A 27,164-nucleotide genomic window follows, 5' to 3' on the forward strand; every position below is an offset into this window, starting at 1 on the left:
TCTTTTAGTTTATTACCCTTAATTATCCTCTTAATTATAAATTGGACGACATACCAAATTTAGTATCTTTACTTCAACTTAAGAGAACCTTAAATAACTATTTACTGTCTATGATAAACCATGTAAGCATAAAAACAAAACGAACATAAAGTCACACTGTGCCGAGATCTATATATATCCTGATAAATAATACCTTGCTATAGGGCTTGATATTTTCCCCTTTACTTTTTCCCTTTCTTCTTCTTTCTCTTTTTTTTTTCTTTAAAAAAAAAAAAAATGTACATTATTAAAAGCCAAGAAAACGGCTTTATATAGAGATGCAAAATATTTAAACATTACAGCCCCAAGACGTATCAACAATGTTAGCTCTGTAAGATGAAAAATTATTAAAAAAAATTCTGATCTGTCTATATTCATAAGTCACAGAAAGTTTATCATCTTTTATTCTTCTCAAAATAATTTTTTTTTTTTTTTTATTGTTCGCTACGTAGTTTTTTAGCAGTAGTGTCCAATACTCATACTGTGCTAAAATCAAATAATGGATACCACTATTTTCCTTATGTAGGGCTTAACTTTTTTACCCATTCCTCCCATTGTTCTATTCTAGGATTAGTATAATTGTCTTGTCTCAGGATTCCAATCTCCATTTTGCAATGGTTCAGGACCTGAAATTTTATCGTCCCAAATGGGGGAATCAGATAATTTCCAATATCTCGCCAATGTTGCTTTGGTCTCCGTTAAAATGTGGATCACTATATCTTTTTTGCTTCTTGAAATTCTAGGCCAGCCTAGATGTAATACAAAGGACTTACAGGTAAAGTCAAGATCTACTTTTATCACCTCTTGACAAAATGTTGCTACTTTGTTCCATAGTTGCCTTAGGTTTGGGCATGATCACCAGATGTGGACATAGTCTGCTCTAGATGAGCCACATCTCCAACACTTATATTGAGAGGATGGGTAAATTTTTGCCAGTTTAGTGGGGACATAATGCCATCTATTAATGATCTTATAATGACTTTCAGATGAATTTAAACAATGAATAGCCTTAGTTACGGCATTATTTGCATTTATCCACTCTTTTCTTGTAATAGTAACCTGTAGGTCTTTTTCCCAAGATACAAGGGCTGGAAATGTTGGGCTCGATTTATATAATTTATATAGTTTAGCACAATGTGATACTAAATTTTTATTACTTTTAGAGTTAATTAAATTCATGAATGTATGTAATCCTTCAGATGACTCTATGGCCCTATGTTTATGTAGAAAATGTTTTATCCTTAAATATGTAAATTTCTCTCTATAGGGAAGGGAAAATAGCTGCCTAATGTCCTCAAAGGACATAATTTGATTCTGTTGCATTATTTGATCTATATTATTAATACCATTAGCCGTCCAGTTTTTTATATTTAAATCTTCTATATTGACTGTCAAAATGCTGAAGGGTATATCCGTGATAATTTTATCCAGTATCTTAAGTCTCTTTTTCCAGTTTTTCCACTGCCATAATAAATTATCCGTAATTAGGCCTATGTTTGTATTATTTCTCTTTTGTAGACTCCAAAATATAGCTAATAAGTCTGGAGATCCCAGTCTTGTGGCTTCTATTTTTGCCCAAGCTTCCTCTGCGGAGCTCTCTTTTAGTGATATAATTAAATGAGCCAACGCGCATGTCTCATATATCTCTAAAATATCTGGGACCCCCAACCCACCTTTTTTGGAACTCATATTTAGTATTTTTTTATTCACCCTCGGTTTTTTTTTCAGCCATATAAACTTCTCAAAAGCTGTCTGTATCATTGTAAGCCATGGTTTTGGGATTTTAAGAGGTATCATGCGGAATATATAGCTCCATTTGGGCATTAAATATGATTTTACAACATTTATTCTCCCAATCCATGATATCTCTGCAGTTCTTAGGTCTTTAAGTTGTTTATTTATTTGTTTCATCATAGGGAGATGTATGCAGAGATTTTAATTTACCTTTGGATCCATTTATGGATAGAAACTCTATAGGAGCAACAAAAGCTGACCCCCAGTTAGTCCAAAAGGTTTTACAAACTGCTACTTAAATATAATCTTTATGATACTTGGAGAACTTTGCATCCGTTAGAGAGGGATTACTCTTTCTTTTCTCATAGACATAAAATGTACAGTAGATTGGATTATATTTTTATAGATGGCCAGGGTATTTCCGAAATTAAATATGCAGAAATAGGAGTTATTACCTGGTCTGATCACGGGTTGGTAGGAGTAACTTTGGGCAATGATCTTTCTGCAAAGAAAAGTAGGCGATGGAGAATGGAGATAGATTTATTAAGGATCCGGAAATATTAAACAATTTAAAAAATGAAACGGCAGCATTTTTTTTAAGTAACGACGGTTCTGTAGATTCGAAACAAATAGTATGGCTCTCTTAAAAAGCTTATATAAGAGGGATAATGATAAAATGGCAATCAAGGTTAAGGAAGCAGAGAGGCAAATCACTAAGAGAGCTCCATATAGAACTTATTATATTAGATAGAGAAAATAAAAAAACTCCTTCTGATTTAAAGATAAACAAAATTCGAGAAATACAATTACAAATAAAAAGAATTCAGCAACTTTTGGTGGATAAATCTGTATGGGCTATGCAACGAAGATTATATCAAGGTCAAAATAGAGCAGGGAAACTGATGGCAAACAAGTTGAAACAAAATTTAAATAAGGGTAGAATAAATAAGTTATTATACAATAAAGACATTTTGGTTAAGCCGGGGGATATTGCCGCATGTTTTGAAAAATATTATCATGATCTCTATTATATATGGATAATGATGGGAAAAAAAGGAAAATAGTTGACTTTTTGGATAAAATTTGTCTTCCTAAAGTCTCCCAAATAGAGTTGATAAAGTTTAACGAAGACATTACGGAACAGGAAGTTAACTGGGCAATCTCAAAATTGAGAATGGGCTCAGCTCCTGGTCCAGATGGTTTAATTAATCAATTTTATTCACTCTGCAAAGAGGAGATTGTTAACTATTTGTCCCAAACATTAAATGAAATTAAGAAAGCAGGCCAAGCACACCCGGAGTTGCTGGAAGCACAAATAATTACAATTTCTAAAACAAATAAATCAGAACCAGAATGTATTGACTTTAGACCTATATCTCTGCTCAATGTGGATATAAAGATTTACGTAAAAATTTTAGCGGAGAGATTGAATCAATATATCCACAAATTGATTAATCTGGATCAAACGGGTTTTATTCAGGGGAGATTGGGTTCAGATAATATCAGGAAATTATTGAATTTGATCTCAGTGATCAAATATAACAAAATAGCAGCAATCTTTATAGGACTTGACGCTGAGAAAGCTTTCGACAGGGTGGATTGGGACTTTATGTTCCTCACCCTGTCTAAATATGGTCTAGGTGAATTTGCAGACAAAGCGATAGCTGCATTATACTCTTTACCAACTGCTAGTGTTATTGGCCAAAACTTTGTTCAGGAAGGTTTGGTATTTCAAATGGCACCAGGCAAGGTTGCCCACTATCTCCATTAGTCTTTGCCTTAATCATTGAACCATTGGCGATTGCGATTAGAGAGTCTTCAGATATACTAACAGGAATAGAGGTAAACCAAAGGCACCATGTTATTTCCCTTTATGCCGATTGACGTAATAATAACACTAGGAAATCCCAAAAAATCTTTAAAAGCTCTTCAAGATATTATAACAGAGTACAGTGCAGTTTCCAATTATAAGTTAAATGTTAAGAAATCTGAAGCATTATCCTTTAATATGGAGCGAATTGTGAAAAATGCATTAATTCAATTATATCCATTTAACTGGCAATATTCAATAACTCATTTAGGGATAAAGCTATTTGTTGAAATGAAAAAAATATTGACAGTTAATTATCAATTAGTTTATTCTAATATAACGCAAATTTTGGCTACATGGAAAAATCTTAATATCTCCTGGTCGGGTAGAATAGCATGCGCTGCATACCCTGGCAGTGTCCCGTTTATTTGCTTAATAAGCTGCAGAGGGCGATTGATTTATTTATCCATCAGAATAAAAGAATGAGAATTAAGATACCGATTTTAGTTAACAAAATTCTCGAATGGAGGGTTAGCATACCCAGACATTAAGAGATATCAGGAAGCCGCCTTACTGGCACACATCCTGAGATGGGAGGAAGAGGAAAAGTATTTGGATGAACTCCATAATCTATCGAGAGGATGTACCTGGTGCCCTAATGCATAGTAAAGATTCGACAACTTGGTATAATGCTAAATGTTGGCTAAAATTGAACTGTAAATACTCTCTGATTCCATTACCAAGCCCTATTACTCCTATTGTTTGGTTATGGGAACACATTCCGTCTCCCTTGCTTGAGAGGCTGTGGAAGTTGGGTTGCAGACAATAAAAGGATTTGTATGTTAATAATCAATTTTCTTCATTTGAGTGTCTACAGTCTAACTTTAAGCTCCCTTCTAGTTTATGGATGGAATATAACCAGTTGAAGTCTAAGATTTTATCCTCAAGTTATCATTTAAAGCAGTTTAGACAATTGACAGCCTGTGAAAAAATAATAAGCTCAACTAATAAGAAACATTTGCTGTCAAAAATGTTTTAATGTTCTGAGAGATAGGGAGTTGGATACTTAAGTTAAGTCAATCCTGGCATATAGAAGTATGGGTGGGAGCCTTCACCTTAACCGATAAATTAAACACGTTTCATATAGGGAAATATACTTTAAAATTTTAAATAGATGGTATGTAACGCCGTTAAAACTTTGGAAAATAAAGAAAGCTGATACATATAAATGATGCTGGCGGGGCTGTAATCAAGTAGGCTCAGCATTGCATATGTGGTGGTCCTGCCCCTACATTCAAATATACTGGCAGGAGGTAAATATTGGGATATCTCGAATTGCAGGTGAAAATATTAACTTAACGCCAGAACTGGCTTTATTCCATCTTTTACCTAGCCATTATATGAAAGAACTAAAATCCCTTCTCTTTCAGAGTCTATCGATTTCGAAATGGTTAATTGCTGTAAATTGGAAGGGAGGAGAGCTCCCAAAGTGGTCAGAAGTAGAGAGGGTGATGCAGAGAAATAGAACATTAGAAAGAGAAGATGGACACTTAGGGGCATCTATAGACCCGAAATATAGATGGACACTATGGGATGATTATTGTTTGACTCCTGGATAAAACTTACTATAGTTATTCCTCTTCATCAGCCTACCTTCCCTTTAGATCCTTGGAACAATAAATGCGGTATGTGTGTGGTAGTTTAAGTATAGGCAACCGAAGATACCTCTTGGGATTTGTCTTATTCCTAGGCTTAAGTTATGTGTATATATATATATATATATATATATATGTATATATATATATGTATATATATATATATATATATATATATATATATATATATATATATATATATATATATATATATATATATTTAAATTAAGGGGAAATTGTGTAAGAGCCGGGATGAGGACAATATGTTGAAGTAATTGAGTAATTATAGGGTAATACCTGTACTGTGTTATAATAGTATAATAATATATTGTTAACTGATAGGTTGATTGTTTTATATGTTTTATGTAACATTGTGTCAAAGTGAAATTATTGTGAAGAAAATTGCACTTATTTGAGTTTTATGTAATTTGTGACAAAACCAATAAAAAAAAAACAAAAAAATAAAACCTGGAAAAATAAACTGGTGTTCTAAGAGGGGGGGGGGGGGATAAAACAGTCAAACTAAGTCCATAAAACAGGGGTTTTCTTCACACTCTGCATCCGAAGTGCATAGCAAAACTGCAGATCCTTTGTCAGAGCATTTAAAGGGCCAGAACCAGTCTAATAAAATCCACTATGCCCAAATAACGTATTTAAAGGGCAAAATCTTCCAGGGGCCATAGTCGCAGGGCAGGAGGCTGGCAATTAGTCCTCTCTAGGCCAAAGTGGCGAAGGGCACTTTGTCACACCTTCCTATTGTGTTTTTATACCACACCTTCTCTAGACTGTTAGCTCGTTTGAGCAGGGTCCTCAACTACCTATTGTTCCTGTTATATTTTGTTATTGCCTCATTTGGTAAATTCCCCTCTTATTGTAAAGCGCTGTGGAATAGGCTGGCGCTATATAAATACTACTACTAATAATAATAGTAATAACTATTGCTATATGTACTGTTAACACAGATGTTTGCAGAACTACAAAGCGTGTTTCTATTTTTACAGTCAGATTGCATATTAACAAAATGATTATGGATTATGTCATATCAATCAAAATAAAATGCCATTCAAACTAACTGCAACTATCATTTTTTTTGTTTCCTTTTAGGTTATTATCATTTTGATATTGTCCTTCCTTGAAAAACACAAACACAGAAATAAAATAGATGACAAATTAAAATGTCTTCATCAACGATTTGGATTTGTTGCGTACGTATAGCTGCATAATATTTTTCATTATGCTGGAACATGTATACTGAAAATACTCATCTCAGCTAAGTAGAATTCAACTTATTCAGTATAATTCAGCCTCAATTTAATACATTTTCCAAATGGTTCAATAATGTTGGAAAAAATTCTAAATTATTTATCTACAGAAGTCATTATTATAACAGCATTGAATCATTCGGAAAGAGTAGGTTTCATAATAATTTTTTAATACTTTTGGAAAAGTTCATCAAAGGATTTCTTATATTTTAATTGAGTAATAATAATAACTACCTATTTCCAGGGCAAAAGCTCTGTAAAGTAGGTGTTAGATGGAAAATAACACAAAATAAAGTAATGTATTTTCTTAAATGATATGCTACACACCACGTGTGTAAATGGTCAGAAAAGCAATCCAAAGCCAAATGGCTCTACTTCTATCTACTCAGATAAATAGATTGTAAATTAAAAAGGTGATATAGATCCCTCCAATTGTCCTAAATTCAGACTTTAATGTGTCGTGTCTATATCAGGAGCTGAATTGTATTACATCAAACTGAGTACTAGTCTAGGATACAGAGAGCAGATGGCTATTATCATGGACTCTGCAGATTAAAGGGACACTATAGTCACGCAGACCACTTCAGATCAATGAATCAGTGCCAGGTCCTCCAGGTTTTAACACTTTAAATGTAAACATAGCAGTTTCAGAGAAACTGCTATGTTTACATAGCAGGGTTAATCCAACCTCTAGTGGCTGTCTTCCTGACAGACGCTAGAGGTGCTTCTGCAATGCTGGATGCAAAAATTGCACCCAGCATGCAGAACGTCCATAGGAAAGCATTGAGAAATGCTTTCCAATGGACTGTTTGAATGTGCATGAGGCTCTTGCCGCGCATGCGCATTCGCCTCCACTCGGGAGCTGACGTCGGTGGGAGAGGTGAGGTCACCAGCGCCGAGGGTGCCTGGCGCTGGATTAAGGTAAGTCGCTGAAGGGGTTTGTTTTCCTGACACTATAGTGATCCTTTAATAATGAAGGGCTAGTATAGGGTTTTGTAAATACAGGCTACTGCACTCTTATTTCTCCTAATTATAGTTGATTGAATTCAGTGTAAGAAACACTTATTAAATGGGAAGTATGAACCAGATGGCTGTTTGAATACAGTTTCTGTATTGACACAGTGTTGCAATATTGTTTCAGCAAGGAAAGGATACTAATTTGCAACAGTTGCTTTAACCCTCAATCGTATGTGGTTAATAGCCTTATACAGCCCCTACCCACTGCCCACACTTCTTGTCTCTCTTAGATAAAAAGTAGAGAAAATGAATGATAAATAGAGGTCGATCTGTGAATCTGTCCAGAGAAGATTGCATAGTTGTTAACTCAGACAGAAATGAGAGGGTATGCCCACCTGCCATGGCAAGGCAAACCTCTCAGGTGGGTCCTACACTGACTATTCACCTTGATTCCTTGAGTTTCTGGCAAATATATCTCTAATGAGACAGAGAGGGATAGATTTATAAACCCCTACATGCTTATCAACCCTTAATAGTGAAAATATGGGTTGGGCGGCGGCATTGTAACATAGCTCTGTGATACAAAAGTAAATACAAATACAAAAAAAACCCAGGTCCTGCGCTCAAACCCCCACTACTCTTGGGCAGCAGCAATGACCACATTACACACCAGCCCAAATACATACAGTAATAAAAAACAAAGAAAAAAAAGTTACCTGCGCTCTTCTCAAATCCCTATGCATATTTAAACAAATGGAGGTTATTTAGTTACTCCTAGATAAATCCAAAGTTGGGATCAATTACTGAAAGAAATGTCAACAACCTCAGATACACTGATGATACTACTCTGATGGATGAAAGTGAGGAAGAACTAAAGGACCTGTTGATGAGGGTAAAAGAGGAGAGTGCAAAAGCTGGCTTGCTGCTAAACGTTAAAAAGACTAAGATCATGGCAAACAGTAATCTTAGTTCCTGGCAAATAGATGGGGAAGAAATTGAGGCAGTGACAGATTTTATTTTCCTGGGATCCAAGATCTCCTCAGATGGTGACTGTAGTCATAAAATTAAAAGACGTTTGCTTCTGGGGAGGAAAGCTATGGCAAGCTTGGACAAGCTGGTAAAAACTAAACATATTACACTATCAACAAAGGTCCACATAGTCAGAACTATGGTATTCCCAGTAGTAACATTTGGATGTGAGAGCTGGATTATAAAGAAGGCTGAGCGTCGCAGAATTGATACCTTTTAACTGTGGTGTTGGCGAAAACTGCTTAGAATCCCTTATATTGCAAGAAGATCCAATAAATCCATACTACAGGAAATTAAGACAAACTGTTCATTGGAAGCTATGATCATGAGACTGAAGCTCAAATATTTTGGTCATATAATATGAAGGCAGGATTCTCTAGAGAAGACTCTGATGCTGGGAAAGATTGAAGGCACACGAAGAAGGAGAAAACAGAGACGGAGATGGATAGCTGAGGTCACTGAAGCCACAAACATGAAGTTGTTGGAGCTCAGAGGGGCAGTGACTAACAGGTATACGTGGCCTGCTATGGTCCATATGTTTACGGAGAGTCGGACATGACTTAACGACTAAACAACAACAAGCATGTAGGGGTTTATAAAAATACCCCTCTCTGTCTCATTAGAGATATCTTTGCCAGAAGCTCAAGAAAGCAAGGTGAATAGTCAGTGTAGGACCCACCTAAGCACTTCCTTGCTTCAAATAAAGACTGCCTTTTAGAGGAAACTCAGGTGTGCCTTAATATTTCTTTTTTTCAGCTAAATATTTGATGTGAAATGAAAGCCCTGTTTCTCTTGTATAAAATGATATATAATAAGTGTGTCTGCACTTTACATGAAAGAGGTGAATAACGGTTGAACAGACATATAGTCAAATTCCAGGTTTTGTTTACATTTTGTTTTGATCACGTGTACAATTGGCTCAGTAAATGTAGTGTTTTTTTACCTAATTGCTGATGTTGATTTTCCAATACAACACAATTGGGGCATTGTTTTGTCTATACAATATTTTGTCTAGAACATCGTTTTGGTACTGTGGCCGGTGTGAGTGATGTAAAATCAGTTTCTGTTGTACGTCACAGCCATGTCCCACCTCTATTGTGTTTGTTGAAATCTGTTTATTTACATTTCATACAGCAATGGCACCAAATACCCCAACCTAGGGAAACAGTATACAAAACACAGTAAATGTAAATTTGTGTAATACTGTATACAAAAAATTGTATATTTGTTGCAACTGACACATGCACAAACCTCATGAAAATCTGAATTGTAAGTGTGTTTTGTCTAAAATACTGCCTGTTTTGTTAGTCCTTTAGATCTTATTGGGGCATTCAATGATCGATGGACCTACGGCTTTGCAATTGGAGCTATTGCTAATACAATTATTGTATTATTTAAAAAGGAATTTTTGCCGACGGGGGTCCCTGCCTGGGCAAAAGGTATGTTTTTTTTGTTTTGAATATATGTCATTACTTTTTTCCCATTTAATTTATCTTCTATTACTTCTTCTATTTCCTATCTATTTCTTCTTCTGTCATATAATTAAAGGCTTTTTCTTTGTAAAAAAATAAAAAACAGGGATGGTTTTGCATCCCTGCTTGTCACAAGTGCTTCATTGCAAACCCTATTTCAACCTTGAAGCTCAGAGAACCCCACATGAATGGATGTCCCAGGTAAGTTAATATTTCTCGTAAGAGCAGTTGCTAGGTTTTTATAGAGTAGAACATAACAAAAAAGGGGTAATTGGCATTGTGACAGGCATATACAATATATGGTTACCGGTACATACTGTTAATAAATCCCTATTATTTTCACCGATACTTGGTGTTTTAAAAAATGTTTTGGAAATTAATTTTAGTCTGAATGGGAGTGCACGTAATTGTGTATGATATTTAATTTCTTTGTTTTACTGCTTAACGTAGCATATAACCCAATATTGAACTTAAAGTTATCAATGTGTTCGTCTTTTAAACACTAAGTCTTGGGCAGGCTGAGCTAAAACAGACAGTGCATATAATACAATTTAATCAAAGCATGTACAATAAGCAGGGGTGTGTAAATAAAAAATAATAATCTATTTGTCCAAGGAATCCCAATACTTGTCTGTCATGACAATCTTCTTGTCCTCACACAAAATAATTTCAAATTAAAAAAGTTTAAAGTAATAGAGATACCCAAACCACTAAAATACAAAAAACAGCAAACCTACTAAGAAGTGTGCCCTCTTACAACACCAAAAACAATAATGTAATAAATAGATAAGTAGGGATGCAGAACAAAAGATGAACACTTCTAAGGTGCAGATATAAAAATATATATACAACCTTATGATAGCGAAGTAGGCGATATCTATATAAAAATAAATAAATCGCACATAGTGTATTATAGGATAAACATAGAGGACACGCAGGATGATAATATAGAACTCACAAGATTGCAGTAATAATCAAGCCCATCATCCTCAGTCAGAAGGGATCTTCAGAATATATGAAACACAATCTTCTATTTTTCCTTGTAAAGTAAAAGAGACCAAATAATAGTGCAGATGGAAATAAAATGTAACAGAATTTATTATTCAATGCACTTACAACAGGGTCCAAATAAAAAAGCATGTAATCCACTCCAAGGTGGTAACGACAGCATACAAAGTAAGTCCCCCAAATAGTATAATCCGACGCGTTTCGTCTAGATGACTTCCTCAGGGATTCTGTTTTTCTGTTCCACAGGTCGCCATTTAAATATGCCGCCAAAGCTACTGGAATGTGCTTCACCTGTATGAATCCTCCGTCGTGTGCGTTTCAGCCTGGAACGCACTACATCCGCCCGGCGTCACTTCCGGTTCCGGTTCGGCGATGAAACCCTTCTATGCGTTCCATATTGGAACGCACAAGCGGAAAAAAATCGGAACATAGAAAAAAACGGAACATAGAAAAATCCCTTTACATAGTTACAATAAGATGTCCCATAGTGGAAAGATATATGGCTGTTAATAAAGAATGAAAAAGTTTATATATATATATCCAGTAATTATGGGACACCTTTTAACATCTATAATATGCAAATTTATATCATAATGCTATTCTTAAACAGACAATCTGATATAAATGTAAAACCAATGTATAAAATTAAATATAAACATAAATATGGACACTCCAATACAGATATATATTAGCACTCCAATAGGAATAAAAATGAAAAATGAATAATGAATAAATATGAAAATTCTTGCTCCAAAGATATTTCTGAAACTTAAAAAACAGAAATTAAAACCAAAAATACACATTTTTTTGCAAAATTATATATATTGTGTATACAAAGAGAAGAACAAGGAGAGTGGAGAAGAAGGAAAAAGAAAAGAAAAGCCTACAAGTTGTATATTAGGAAAAACTTAAATTAGTCCTGTAAGATCTATATCCATATTTAGGCCCTGTTTGAGGGTGCCCAAATTATAAATCCACTGTGCTTCCTTTTTGTTCAATAATATAGATCTATTACCTCCTCTCCAATTTTTTTCTGCTCTATCTATCCCGATAGCCATGAAGTTCTCCCATGAAAAAGACGGGCAAGTGTTACAGTGTTTAGGAACACTGTGTTCCGTTTTGTTGGTACGGATATTATAAAAATGTTCCGCCAATCTAGTATGTAGTTTGCGTGTTGTTCGTCCCACATATTGTGCACCACAACCACATTGTAAAAGGTAAATAGCAAACGTGGTAGAACATTGGATAAACTTTTTTATCTCATACTTTTTATTAGTATAAGTACCAGTAAAATCATGTGTGGTTCTTTTTTGGAATTTACAGGTGGAACATTTCCCACAACTATAGAAACCTTTTAAATCAAATAGATGGGTGTCAACCTTTTTTGTGCGCAATAAACTAGGTGCTAGATGGTTTTTTAGATTTCCTGCCTTTTTATATATCACCATTGGCTTTTCTGGGATCACTTTTCCTAATATGTCATCTTTCCTCAATATATGCCCGTGTCTTTTTAGAATTGTTTCCATTTTTCTGGCCTGGGAATTAAACCTGGTAATGAAAGCATATTCAAATCTATTGTTAGTTTTCTTTTTTTGAAAAACACCATGATTTTTCCATAAAGATTGTCTTTCTAAACTTTTTATTTGTTCCTCATCCTGATTCATTTTATTTAAATCATAACCTTTTTCATGGTATCTTTTTTTGATAATCTGATTTTGTTCCTCAAATGTTGATAAATCTGTACAATTACGTCTTAGACGCATCATTTAGCCCTTAGGGACATTCGTGAGCCACGGACCGTAATGTAAACTAAATAAAATGAATCAGGATGAGTAACAAATAAAAAGTTTAGAAAGACAATCTTTATGGAAAAATCATGGTGTTTTTTAAAAAAAGAAAACTAACAATAGATTTGAATATGCTTTCATTACCAGGTTTAATTTCCAGGCCAGAAAAATGGAAACAATTCTAAAAAGACACGGGCATATATTGAGGAAAGATGACATATTAGGAAAAGTGATCCCAGAAAAGCCAATGGTGATATATAAAAAGGCAGAAAATCTAAAAAACCATCTAGCACCTAGTTTATTGCGCACAAAATAGGTTGACACCCATCTATTTGATTTAAAAGGTTTCTATAGTTGTGGGAAATGTTCCACCTGTAAATTCCAAAAAAGAACCACACATGATTTTACTGGTACTTATACTAATAAAAAGTATGACTGAGATGATGGGCTTGATTATTACTGCAATCTTGTGAGTTCTATATTATCATCCTGCGTGTCCTCTATGTTTATCCTATAATACACTATGTGCGATTTATTTATTTTTATATAGATATCGCCTACTTCGCTATCATAAGGTTGTATATATATTTTTATATCTGCACCTTAGAAGTGTCCATCTTTTGTTCTGCATCCCTACTTATCTATTTATTACATAAAAAAGTTTAACCCCTTAAGGACACATGACATGTGTGACATGTCATGATTCCCTTTTATTCCAGAAGTTTGGTCCTTAAGGGGTTAAAGACTTTGCTTATTCCTAGACATTATTCACTGCACTCTGCATTTTATCAAATTAAATCTGAATTTGTAACCGCTAAGACCCCTATTTCCCACTATAGTCAAAAGCATAGAATTTAGCAGGCCTGACCACACAGATATTAAGACAAATATCTCTATTTAAAATATTTAAAAATACCATAATACAAATACAATAATACAAATAAGAATACAATAAAATAAGGAATTAAAAGCAATAACCATCTGTCTCTTTTTAAAATATTATTTTGGATATAAATGAATATATAAAAAAAATATAGACATATACAAATCAAATAATCAATTTTTATGTTATAAGGCAGAGTATATAGAATTGAATGAATATATGCTTGCAATATAAAAGTATTAGTATAGCATACCCTTCCTGTTTATACAGGTAATCTCTCAGTATATGTATCTTCCAGACAAAGATCAGTAAGTCTTGCCCAGCATTGGTCAAGCAGACATATATATTATAACATGTCTACATTACTACAGATAATTTATGGGTTAATTATACATCTTGAGGTTAAACTGACATAGACATCTTTAATCTATATTTGGACTAAAATGTAAGGAGAAGATGGCGTCCTAAAAATATCTTTTGCACATCTTATGAAACTGAATAAGAGGTCATTTATTAAAAGGAACATGCTAGAGTTTAAAGAAACACACATTTTATAGTGTAATGTATATTATACCTACAATTACCTATCACACTGTAGATCCAAGGCTACTTTTGCCTCAATTTTGCCATTTTGGATTTAATTGGCAAAAATGTGTCTTGTGCTCTGTCCTCCCCCATAGTGTGTGTACATGCTGGATACACATTAGGAGTGTGGGGGAGTGTGTTGGCTGCATGTAATGTGTGGTGTGTGCTTATGGTATGAAACATGCGTGTGGTGTGTGATGGCTGTATGCAATGTGTTCTCACAGCAGTCTTCTCTAAAAAGGCAGTGTTTACATTGAAAATCCTGCAGGGACAGGCTATAGACACCAGAACCATGTTAAGCTGTAGTGGTTCTGGTGACTATAGTGTCCCTTTTAGAATTTAATTTTTGTCATTTAAAATAATGCGTTGTTAGCTTAAAAAAAAAAGGCTGGCTCCTAGATTCCAAGCAAATTTGTCAAGACCTGATGTAATGTGTGTGCTGTATACTGGCTCTATGTATTGCATGTAATGTTTGTTGGAATTGTGTATTGTGTATGGTGTGTGCTGGCTTTGTTGAATGTGTGCTGGGTGTAAGTACTGTGTGCTGGCTATTTGTAGTGTGTGGACTGGCCCTATGTAATGTGTATGTGGTGTGTGCTGGCTGTGTGCACTGTGTGTATGTCTGTTGTGTGTGCCGGTTATATAATGTGTATTGTTATGCAGCTGTGACCTCCACCTCATGGAGTTTAGTGAGGTTATTGGATCCTTGGTAATCCAGTGTTGGGTCCTTGATCCCTGGTGCTCCAGTGGTGGGTTCTGGATCCCAGATGGTCTCGTTGATCCTAATCTTGTATATTGGTGGTCTACCGTGGGAGCATGAGGTTTGCATTTTCAAAGGTGCCCTATTGTGGTCTGTTGCTCATTGAGTCAGAGTTCATGCTAGGAAGCTGCACTCTGACTCACTAAAGAGTGCTGAATCACGGGGGGGACATTTTTGAGGTGTGCACCTGCCAGAGGTGTAAACATGATGCTGGGAAGATCTGTTCTTCCCAGGCAGCCCAGTCACTTGCCCTCACAAGGACTAAAAGTTAAAAAGAAAAAGCGTCCAACCTTTAACCTGGAACTGCATGTCCCAGGAATCAGGCGATATAAATTCCACATGTCTGGCAATAAGGGACAATTTTCACTTCTGGTACTATAGTGGGGATGTCTAGATGCACATATGTTGTATGTCACAATCCCATCAGAAACCAGAGTGTGCATGAGTATTATGGAACACTGATGTCACCTCAGACATGAAAGTTCTGTAGCGGTAAGTGCGTTTTATACTTACCTCCTTCTGCACTGCTCATCCCTGTTTGTGCTTCAATAACTTTTACTGGGGTGAAGGAATGAGGATTTGTCCCTCTTTCAGAGAAGTGACTGTTTTTCTTAAACATGTATTATATAGTATGTATAAAATATTATTCACAGGTAGTTTTTTTTTTCTTATAGGACTTGCCCTTTTAGCTGGAGCAATAGAAGTTGGACTATCCTATTTCCCTATTTTTGCCTGTTTTAACACAGATAATAAAATATTTGGATCTGTCATAGGATTTTTCTATACGCTCTTTTGGTAAGTGAATGTATATTCTTTTAAGGAAAACTGGGCAGTGTATTTGCATATTGGAACACCAACGAAGAGTTCTTTACAGATATATAAACCTTCAGTTAGAAAAGTTTTGATCATTGCCCTGTTGTGGTTCCCAATAGCACGTTATAGCTATCTGTGTATTTCTGGTTTATTTTTGGCTTTCTCTACTCCTTTGTCTCAGCTAATATACCTCACTTGCCTGATTTCTGATTTCCCTGACTCTGGCTTGTTCTTGACCAATCTCTGCTCCCCTAACTTAAAGCTCTAAGGTCCGATATACATTTATTTTTAATTGTCATTTATACACTGCGTGTTGGGTCAGTATTCGTGACATTCCAACAGGGCCATATGGACCCTGTAGGTGTAGGCTCCCAAAGGGCATTTTATGATACCCAATTTGAAGTTATGGACCATCATATGGACTAGATTGACCTTGCCTGGCAGACTTTGAAGACACATGCAGCAACTCTGCAGTTAGAAAGACAATTATCTCCAGTCAATCTTATCTTGACTGGGTTAGAGGCATCCCCTTATGAATCCACTTCACATGTAACTTCACCTTTATGCTAAGGTGCCTGATACTTATCGTGATTTTTAAAAACCAGATAAGTATACATTTTGTAAAAACCAAAGAAGAGTTACTTGCACACTATCCCAAATTGCATATTTAAATAACTCGATTTTTGGTACCACCTGCCACATCAAGGCAAACCTCTTAGGTGCTGCTGCCCAGGAGTAGTGGGAGTCTGAGTTTATTTTTGTGTTTAAGTACACATTTTGAGTTACAGCCCAGCCTATCCCACTGATAACCTTTATAACTTTATTGATTGATAAGGTGTTGAATTGGGCTAATCTCCTATGGGAGACTGATAACCTTCTGGTCTGTAATTATACTGCTTTTATTGATGCTTTTAGGAGGACGTTTGATCCTCCTAGTAGAGAAGCAAATGCTGCCAGATCTCTTCTTCTCCTTAGTTGAATATGCCTTAGAATGCAGGTCCTTAGCAGCAGACATTTGATGGAATAATCAGGCATTTGTGGATGTCTTCTGATAGTGAGGAAAGCTAAGTTTCACTATAACTACGCAGTTAAAATTAATATGCATACGCACTAAGCGTTACTACGCAGTTCTAAATTACACATTACTATGTAGTTATGATCAAAGGGAGAACAACAGGAAATAAGGCCAACAGCAGAAACATACAGGATATAACACCTGTTACTTTTTACACGATGTTCTACAGCTCTTGTCTATGGGGTATATTCAATAAGCATTGGATATAGATAAAGTATATTATTTCAAATAGCTGACATACTCCAAGGTAGCCAATTTTAAACAGACTGGCCATCTGGTCATCTGTAGTTTAAGCCTTGGGTAAATATAGGCAAAGTGTATTATTCCTAACATCTTCTTAAATGGCTTTTCTGACAATATTCTAAATAAAGTTGCCTCGAGAGATCTACCTGAAAACCTGGAAGATCTGGTTTCTTATATGTCTTGTATAGATGAATGCCATAAACAAAATACTAGGGAAAGACCTAGGGGAGCTTCCATCAGATAAGCTCCATCATTCAACACTGCAGACTCTATGGCCTTAGCTCTGCCAGAACCTATGCTATTAGGAGTAACCAGGTTAATCAAAGCAGAGAAACAGTATAGACAAGGAGAGGGGTTATGTATATGTTGTGGGAAGAAGGGACATTTTCACTTAACTTGTCCTAGTAGGCCAAAAACCTCCTAGACCTAAGTCCCCCTCGAGGAAAGACCTTGGGTGTTTCTATTATGTCATCCAAGAATCAAGACACAGATCATAGGCTTCTTGTTCCCATCACCTTAATTTGGGAGAAGATGGAACTTCATACTGTGGCAATGTTAGACTCAGGGGCAGCTGTACATTTTTTAGATCTAACCTTTGCCAGTAGTAATTTTGTTCTTTTACAGTTAATGAATAGACGTTAAGGCCATAGATGGTAGACCACTTCAGATACATATGATTTCACACAAAACAGCAGCTTTGCAAATGAATATTGGGCTATTGCATTAAGAAATAATTGTACTACAGTTAATATCTTCTCCAGCTTTTCAAGCAATATTAGGGTTCCCCTTGTAACAGCAACGCAATCCCTCTATTAATTGGGAGAAATAAGAAGTTATATCCTGGAGTAAAGATTGAATTCAGGGATAAGTGAAACCCGTTCTCCTAATAAAAGTTCCTGCTATGTTACCTTTGTCTACAGAAATACCTGAACCTTGCTTAGGTGTTAAGGAGGTGTCTCACAAGGGAAAAGCAGAGTCCTTACTTCCACATAAAACCTTTGATTGTGGGGGACGTAGTCTGTGGTCGGAGCGAGCTGGACACGTCCAAGTAAAGCTCCATGAGGACCATGAGGCAAACAGCTAATATAAGTGTGGATTTTACGGATTTTGCAGTTACCTGACCTGGGAGACGTCACCTGACCTGGGAGACGTAGTATGGAGAAGAAGGCCCAGAAGAAACAGCCCAGGCGGCAGCCGGAGCAGTGCACTATGGTCTCGTATCTATTCTCGGCATCATGGCCATGTGGGCTGAATCCCAAGATGGTGCTCAGGCGAGTCCGTGGGCGACAGGTTCATCTTCCAGCACTTAGAGTAGTGCTGCACCAGACATTCCAGTGACTGATATGTCGCAGATATTGGCTACACTATCAGAAGTCCACACTTACCTCACCACTGAGATACCAGGGCCACCAACAAGGTTAAATCCGAGATCCAGGCCTTGGGAGTGAGAACAGAGTTGTTAAAGCAACGGGTGGAGTTCATGGCTGTGGCCCACATTGCAGCTGCTGCTCAGATTAACAATCTCACTACCAGGCTGGCGTCGGCTGAAGCTGCCCTCGAAGATTTAGCGAACCACTCTTGGTGGAACAATCTTTGCAAGCGGGGCCTCCCCGAACAGGAGGGGGAGGGCCCCTTAATCGAAGTGGTGAATGCCATCTGCAAGCCACTCCAGCCGAATGTGCTGTAACACATGTGGCACATAGAGGGCTCATCGGGCGCTTGACGCCAAAAGCAGACAATAAGATGCCCAGAGATGTAATTATTAAATCGGTAGGGGGAGGGGTTGAGGTTTTGTTTTCTTAGGGCACATGTCTCTACGTTTTGCCTTTTTACTGCTTGATGTGGCGGATTGTATGCTCGCCAATTTTTGCTTATATGGGAAGGGAACATGTTATACTTAGGGGACACTCTCCAACTTGGTTCCGCCCTGCCCCTGATATAGCGATGACCTCCACGACTGTCCCTGCCTTGTCACTGGCATATAACCTGTGCTTTCCAGAGGCACTGCTGTTGTCACCTTTCTCACTTGGCTATGGAGGCCCTGCTCTAACAACTGGGTCACTTTCCCACAAACCTATGGGTCGGTCACATCAGATCCTGTCCTCCTGCCTGTTTTATTCTAATTAGGTAGGTACTGGTTGTGCCCACTGAGGGCGTGGTAGGGGGTCAGCTTACAATTATGAAAATGGTTTTAGCCTTCTTTGCTTTCTAGAGCTTCCTTGTATCTTGTAGATGTAATCTTAGGGGTTCAGTGGCCTACAACTGACCTTCTTGTGAGTTATGGGGGGGAAGGATCAGAGGGGGGCACAGGCATGGGGCTTGTGGGGGCCACTACCTCCGCCTTGTATGTGGGCTCCTACCGAAGTCTGCAGGTGGAGGGGACCACTGTCTTCTCCTGGAAGGGTTGGCTTGGTGCCTTACTTAGGTCTAGGGATGTGTTTTTGCTATATCCGTAAATATACGTGTATGATGTCGTGTAACAAATGGTTTATGTGTTGGCACTGTCGTGGTGAACTGTTGTGTTGGTCTATGTCCCGACGCCTCCAGAGCGCTGATGGCGTTCGGGAGTGGCTGGGATATGTACCCCACCCACGCCTGGCTGTTGGTAAGACCAGGATTTTACTGTACATATTATTACAGTTTTCTTGTTTATTCTTTTTTTTTCCACTATTTTTTCTATACTCTCTCTGTTCTTCCTTTCTTATCCCTTTCCCTGCTGGGGGTCACTGAGGAAGTGGGTGGTGATGTAGCTGCAATGCTTCGGACTATGAGGGGACGGTTTGCTTGTAGCCATGTTCTTTAAATTATTCAAGATTTTTGGCAAAAATTTGCGCTCACAGATTGAACCCCATGTTGATGCATTTGATCCATGCGATCAAGTGGGGTTTATTCCAGGCAGGCAACTTTTCGAAAATACCAGATGCAACGTGGATATCATTTGGAGGCAGGTAGCCACCAACACATCATCACTGATCCTGTTGCCTCGACACCGAGAAGGTGTTCGACAGGGTCAAGTGGTCCTATTTGTTTGGATTTTGTGCGCATATTGGCATCCCTGATCCATTTATCGTAGCAATTCGGGCTATGTACACCAATGTTAGGGCGCAGAGCCGGATATCTGGGGTGTGGGATACACCGTTTAAGCTTAGTAATGGCACCAGACAGGGGTGCCCCTTGTTGCCAATGCTGTTTGTCCTTTTTCTGGAGCCACTTTTACAAGCCATTAGATCCAACCCGGACATACGGGGGGTAACGGTTGGAGGCCAGCAATTTGTAGTCTCGGGATTTGCTGATGATGTGTTGTTAACCTTAACACGCACTAGGGAATCTATTGCAGCTATGACAGAAGTACTGGAGACCTACAGCGCATTAGCAGGATATAAAGTGAACATGTACAAGTCAAGTGCCCTCCCTTTAGACTTGTTGGCAGTTTACATGGCGCACATTAGCCAGACTTATCACCAGTGGTGTATCCTGGTTTTGTGCTGCCCTAGGCAGGACAAAACTCAGGCGCCCCTCTCCCCCCCCACGCCACCCCTACCCAACCCTTCCCCGTCACGCCTTCTAAATACACACACACACACACACATTCACTGACAGATACACATACACTAGCTAACAGAAACACACACTCACTAACAGACACACACACTTACAGGCAAACACACTCACACTAACACACACTAACAGACACACACTCACTAGCAGACACACACTCACTCACTAGCAGACATACACACTCACACTGCAAGGCAAACACACACACAGACAGAGACACACACAAAGTCAGACACACACTAACACACACTAACAGACACACACACTCACAAACAGGCAAACACACACACAGTCAGACACACACACACACACACACACACACTAACAGACACACACACAGTCAGATACACACACACACTCACTAACAGACACACACACTCACACTAGCAGGCAAACACACACAGTCAGACACACACACACACTAACAGACACACACTAACAGACACACATTAACAGACACACACACACAGTCAGACAAACACACACACACACACAGTCAGATACACACACACACACTAACAGGCAAACACACACAGACACACACACACACACTAACAGACACACATTAACAGACACACACACAGTCACACACACAGTCAGACACACACACACACACACACACTAACAGACACACATTAACAGACACACACACAGTCAGACACACACACACTAACATTAACATATATATATATTTTTTTATTTTACCTCCCCCCCCCAAGCCTCCTTACCTTTGGGAATGCTGGGGGGGGTCTCTTTCTCCCTGGTGGTCCAGTGGCTGCTATGCTTACATACTGGGCTGGGCTGGTGGGTGGCTGGCGAGGGAGCACTTCCTCTGAGCGGTCTGCTCAGCTCCCTCGCGCGCCGCCTGCAGAGTGAGGCTGGGAGCCGGAAGATGACGTCATATTCCGGCTCCCAGCCTCACTCTGCAGGGCGCAAGGGAGCTGAGCAGACAGCTCAGAGGAAGTGCTCCCTCGCCAGCTGCCCACCCGCCCAGCAGCCCAGAATATCAGTTAGCCGCAAGGTTAACAAGGCATTTGCCCTGGGCATTTGGGGGTGGCGTTTTTTGCTGCCCCCTGGAAAAAGCCGCCCAAGGCAAATGCCTTGTTTGCCTCGCGGCTAAAACGTCCCTGCTTATCACATCCATATAGCTCATCATCATATTAAGTATTTGGGTGTTTGACTGATGGCGGATTCTGCCTATCTTTACCAACACAATTATGTTCCAATGGTAAGGACCCTCATTGAGGATATGAAGGGGTGGGTTGACAAACCAGTCTCTTGGATAGGCAGGATCCACTCTGTAAAAATGAATGTGTTGCCTAAAATACTGTTTTTATTTCAAGCCTTAGTGGTCCAGATAACCAAATCCAACCTGGCCACTCTTCAAAAAACGTGTCCCGCAACGTTCTCTACGTTTTTTTTCCTTCTTTTTACTGTTACCATTGTTGCATTTTATTTTATTTTTTATAAAACCTTGACGTGCCGTCTGCTGGTTTGGAGCCCATGCTGTTCGGGAACCAAACCATATAATCCCAATTGCACGAACAGAGCCTTTTTAAAGTCTTGTATCCAGGTCTATTGCAGGGGGCCATAGTCCTGGGGCAGGATGCTGGCAAGCAGGCTCTTCCAAAAGCCTGTGGCGAGAAAACTGCAAGATTTGAGCGGTCTGTGAGTAGATAAATGCCCAGCAAACAGTGGGACATGTAGGTTAAGCTTAAAGGGGAAACACGCATTGGCAAATTGGTGAGGGGCACTCTTAGACCTGCATAGAGAGGAGGAGACCAGGGAAACCCGCTAACAGGCACCCGCTAACAGGCATAAGGAGAAAAAAAAAGTACATTTTTAACATTTGTCCATATATCCACTCATTCCCCTAGACTGATCTATTAATAACATTCTAGTATCCCAGACTAATGGGGGCTGAGACCTCTCCGTGCGCTAGAAGGGCACTATTTAAATGTAACCTTACAAGGTATCAGAGGCAATACAAGGAAGGCAACACACCAGTGCCTTAGTCCCTATACACCACCTGCATTAACCCCCCATTACTTGGTTGTACTTAACAGAGTCAAATGGTGTACAACCATCGGATGGGGATCCAGAGGGACCACATCCTAAATATGCTGAAATACATTGTTAATTATACATACTTTTGTTTATATGTTGTTTTTTTTTTATGTTATATGGTCTTATGTTCATGTGTGCAGGGTAAAAATATGGATCTAACACATGCTAGGACACCCAATAGAGGATGCAGCACCCCAGAGGTCACCTCATGGGGGGGGGGGGGGGGGGGGAGAGCATAACAAGACACACAACTATATTATATATTGGCACAACAGCTTACTATACTCCCCTTTAATGTAAACGGCCTCAACACGCCACATAAGAGGCGATTGGCATTTCACCAGATACACACAGCACAGGCAGCAGTAGCATGCTTGCAGGAAACACACTTTGGGCAAAAAACCTGCACACTTTTGCCTCACCTAAATATCCGGTAGCATATAATTCTTATGCTCCTAACAAAACAAAGGGGATAAGCATATTATTCCATGCAGATTGAGTTTTTAAATGGGACAGAGAATACAGACAGATAATTGATATTGCTGGGCTCACTAAATGGGGTGCAAACGATGTTTGCAAATGTATATACTCCAAATGACAATCAAATTAAAAAACTCAGAGTGGGGCAATGTACATATGCAGGGACTTCAATCGTGTCCATGACCTGACTATGGACACAACGGGGGAAGGCAGCCTATCAAAAACCAGGCAGCCCCAGAGCGAAGGGCTTAAGGTCCCCCTACTGGAACATGGGTTACACGATACCTGGCAGAGGCAAAGGGAAAGGATTATACTTTTTACTCCAGGTCACAAGCAAGGTACTCCAGGATAGATATGTGACTGGTAGATGCCTTGTCTCTGGACAATCTCCAAGAGGTAGATAGAGCTCCAACCTTGTGGTCGTATCACGCACCAATCAACACAAAATTCAAATGTCTATTCCTGATGAGGGGCAGGGGGATGTGATGTCTCAATGAGTCACTCCTTGAGGATAGACAGGGAGAGATAAAAATTAGAGAAGCAATAATTCATTACTTTCTGGACAACCTGTATGAGCACACCTCTATTGCAAGCAGATGGTAGGCCGTAGGGATGGTGATCCGTGGTCTGCTGATAGGGTGGGGAGCGGAGAACAAATGCAAATATAATTCAGATAGGGAACAACTTATCAAAGGCATAGCTGCTGGGGAAGCACAACATAAGCTCACACCAAACAGGGGCCTGGAGACGAAGCTCCAGAAACTTAGAAAGGACAATCTGCAATTGCAGATAACGGTGAGGCACCTAAGGAAACTGAAGCATCGCTTTTATTCCCATGGCAACAGGGCAGGTAAACTTCTAGCAGCCCAGCTGAAAAAAATCCTTCTTCCAATCTAAAATGTCGTATCTGGAGACATCTGTTGGCTCCAGACTAAGTAACCCCTTAATGAGAGTGGAGGAACTGGCCTCATTTTATGATAAATATTATAACCTCAAGGAGAATACCACAATCACACAACCCAAACAGCAGCCCTTTGACCAGTTCATACAATTAATCAGGTTACCACAGATCCAAAATAATCAGGCAGTAGAGATGGACAGACCATTCTCGGAATAAGAAGTCAGGGGGCACAAAAAAACACCCCTAAATACAAAGCGCCGGGCCCGGATGGGTTCTTGGTGCCCTACTATGCAAAATATGAGGAATTTCTTGTACCCCACCTTACGGCCCTATTTTACAGCATACTAGACACAGGCAAAATACCAACGGAAATGTTGGAGGCTACAATAGTCACTTTGCCCAAACCGGGGAAGCCCCTACCAGCTGCGCCAACCTCTGCCCATTATCGCTACTTAATGCTGACACAAAGCTATTTGCAAAAGTTATGGCACAGAGGCTAAAACCCCCTTCTGATCACTATAGTCTTGCTGGAGCAGGAGGGATTCTTCCCATATAGGCAAGCCGGGGATAACATGAGAAGATTCCTAGACCATCTTGAGCTGATGGATAGAACGAGAATCCCTGGACTGGTCATGGCTCTAGAAGCAGAAAAGGCCTTTAACCACCTTCAAGTTCAGGGGTAGTGTCCTCTCCTTATATTCAGCACCCTCCCCAAGAGTCATGTTGACCGGATTCCTGTCCAGGAAATTTTCCATTTCCAACGGGACGGGACACGGGTGCCCCTTATCACTGTTAATGTTCATTCTGGTACTGGAGCCACTGGTGAAAAAATCCAACAAGCTACTATAATAACTGGTCTCACAACTAATATACAGGTGATACTCGAAAAATTTGAATATCGTGCAAAAGTTCATTTATTTCAGTAATGCAATGTAAAAGGGGAAACTAATTTATGAGATTGACGCATTACATGCAAAGCAAGATAGTTCAAGGCGTGATTTTGAGGCTTTCCCTCCTTATGGAGGGTGTCAATGATGGTTTTCTGCACAACTGTCAGGTCAGCAGTCCAGCAGTCTTCCCCATGATTGTGATTCCTACTGAACCAGACTGAGAGACCATTTAAAGGCTCATAGACCCTTTGCAGGTGTTATGGCGTACTTAGCTGACTAGAGTGGGAATCTTGCTTTGCATGTAATGCGTCTATCTCATATGTTAGTTTCCCCATTTAGTTGCATTACTGAAATAAATGAACTTTTGCACGATATTCTAATGTTTCGAGTATCACCTGTAGGTGTTCAAAAGATCACTCTGTTTGCAGACGATGTCCTCTTGCTCTTAACCTCAAAGGCAACTGCCACCATTAAAGGACCTTCTGAAAGAATATGGAGAGATCTCTTACAAAAGGAGTAATAGCTCAAAAATGCAAGTACTACCAATACATTTGAGGTTGGGTATTACTTTACTGAGAGGGCAGTGGATGCATGGACTAGCCTTCCAGCTGAAGTGGTAGAGGTTAAGACTGTAAAGGAGTTTAAGCATGCATGGGATAGGCATAAGGCTATCCTAACTATAAGATAAGGCCAGGGACTAATGAAAGTATTTAAAAAATTGGGCAGACTAGATGGGCTGAATGGTTCTTATCTGCCGTCACATTCTATGTTTCTATAAAGCATTGGAGGCCTCAGTAAGAGTAGCAAAAATAAAGCAAATGCATAGAACGGTTGTATAGAACCCCTGTGAATATTCATGCTTTTAAACCACTCTATAGTGATCAGTGTTAGAGATGTGTGGAGGGAACAGGCAACACTGAACACATCTAGTGGTTTTTTAAACATATACAGACTATTGGTTGCAAGTTATTCATTTGATCAGAGAGGTGCTCCTTTCAATGTCTCGCTCACACCATCACAGGTGCTTCTGGGTTTGCCATGTACATTCTTGGATACCCATAAACAAATATTGCTATGGCTAATATTGGGGGAGGCAAATGCACATCTCCCAGTCTATTGGAGGCAAACTAAGGTGCCTACAATGGATCAGTGGATAGCCAAGGTTGAAATTACTTGTGAAACGGAACACATGCTCTGCTCTGCTGTTCTGGGTAAAAATGAGAATGATTTGGATATGTGGCTCCCTTGGCTTAGATACTGGGGGATATGATAAATTTACAGTATAAGATCGTTAATATATTTAAAAAAAAAATTATATATAGTTTTATACACTCACTGATGCCTTCTATTTTTGATCTCTTTCCCCTTCATTATCCGATTAAAAAGAATATTCAATGATTTAAAAACATAGATTTCATGGGGTAGTAGAATCCTCTTTAATAAATGAATAAAATGGATTGGTAGTAAGATCAATTTGTTAAAAAAATGTCTTTCCACATGATGTAGTTATTCTTAAATTTTTAGTGATAAAAATTATTTAATGGTGATTTAGTGATCATGATTGACATATATTTAATAGAGAGTGGGCCCTATATAAGTATAAGATAGAAAAATAATGAGGAACAGATAAGGGGATAACCCTAGGTTGATAAATGCAAGAAAGAGAGACAGAGGTCTGTCCCTGTATTATATAGAAGCAGGTTATTTAAACTCACCTTGTTCGGGGAGTCAGTTCCCCCTGATGAGCCTTTGTTCGGCGAAACGCGCGTTGGGGCTCTCGACATTTGGTCCTGTTCGGTGCTATTTCTTGTAATTTTTGTGCTACCTTACACGCATACCCTTTAGCTATTATCGCTATACCCAGGACCTTCTTACGGACTATTTTATTAGATCTATTATAATAGACTATTCGACCAGATCCAGTGTACCAGTATAGCTCTGTAACAAGTACCGTTAGGTGCCCACGAAGGCACAGATTAGGGCAGTTGTTACGACTAGTACTTGGTCCTAGTGCTAATATAGCTAGCTTTCAGAGTAGTTAGCCAGTTTATTCATTTATTCTCTAGAGACAGGTGCCCTTGAATGCACAGTTTAGGATTTCTACCTAGATTATTGTTATCTACCACCATTAGTGTGTTGGCTAACGGCTACACCTT

At 38.7% G+C, this 27,164-nt stretch overlaps 1 protein-coding gene across 1 annotated transcript in view; it reads left to right on the forward strand.

The window, feature by feature from the left end:
- The window catches only part of LOC134612809 (stimulated by retinoic acid gene 6 protein-like), a 218,338-nt gene that overhangs the window by 74,419 nt on the left and 116,755 nt on the right, over positions 1–27,164 (forward strand). The window contains exons 4-6 of the mRNA XM_063457254.1: positions 6,343–6,443; positions 9,795–9,925; positions 15,656–15,776. Of these exons, the coding sequence (XP_063313324.1) occupies positions 6,343–6,443; positions 9,795–9,925; positions 15,656–15,776 (353 nt within the window). The remainder of the gene's footprint in view (positions 1–6,342; positions 6,444–9,794; positions 9,926–15,655; positions 15,777–27,164) is intronic.

This window comes from Pelobates fuscus, chromosome 5 (genome assembly GCF_036172605.1).
Source record: "Pelobates fuscus isolate aPelFus1 chromosome 5, aPelFus1.pri, whole genome shotgun sequence".
In the NCBI taxonomy this organism is placed as follows: Eukaryota; Metazoa; Chordata; class Amphibia; order Anura; family Pelobatidae; genus Pelobates; species Pelobates fuscus.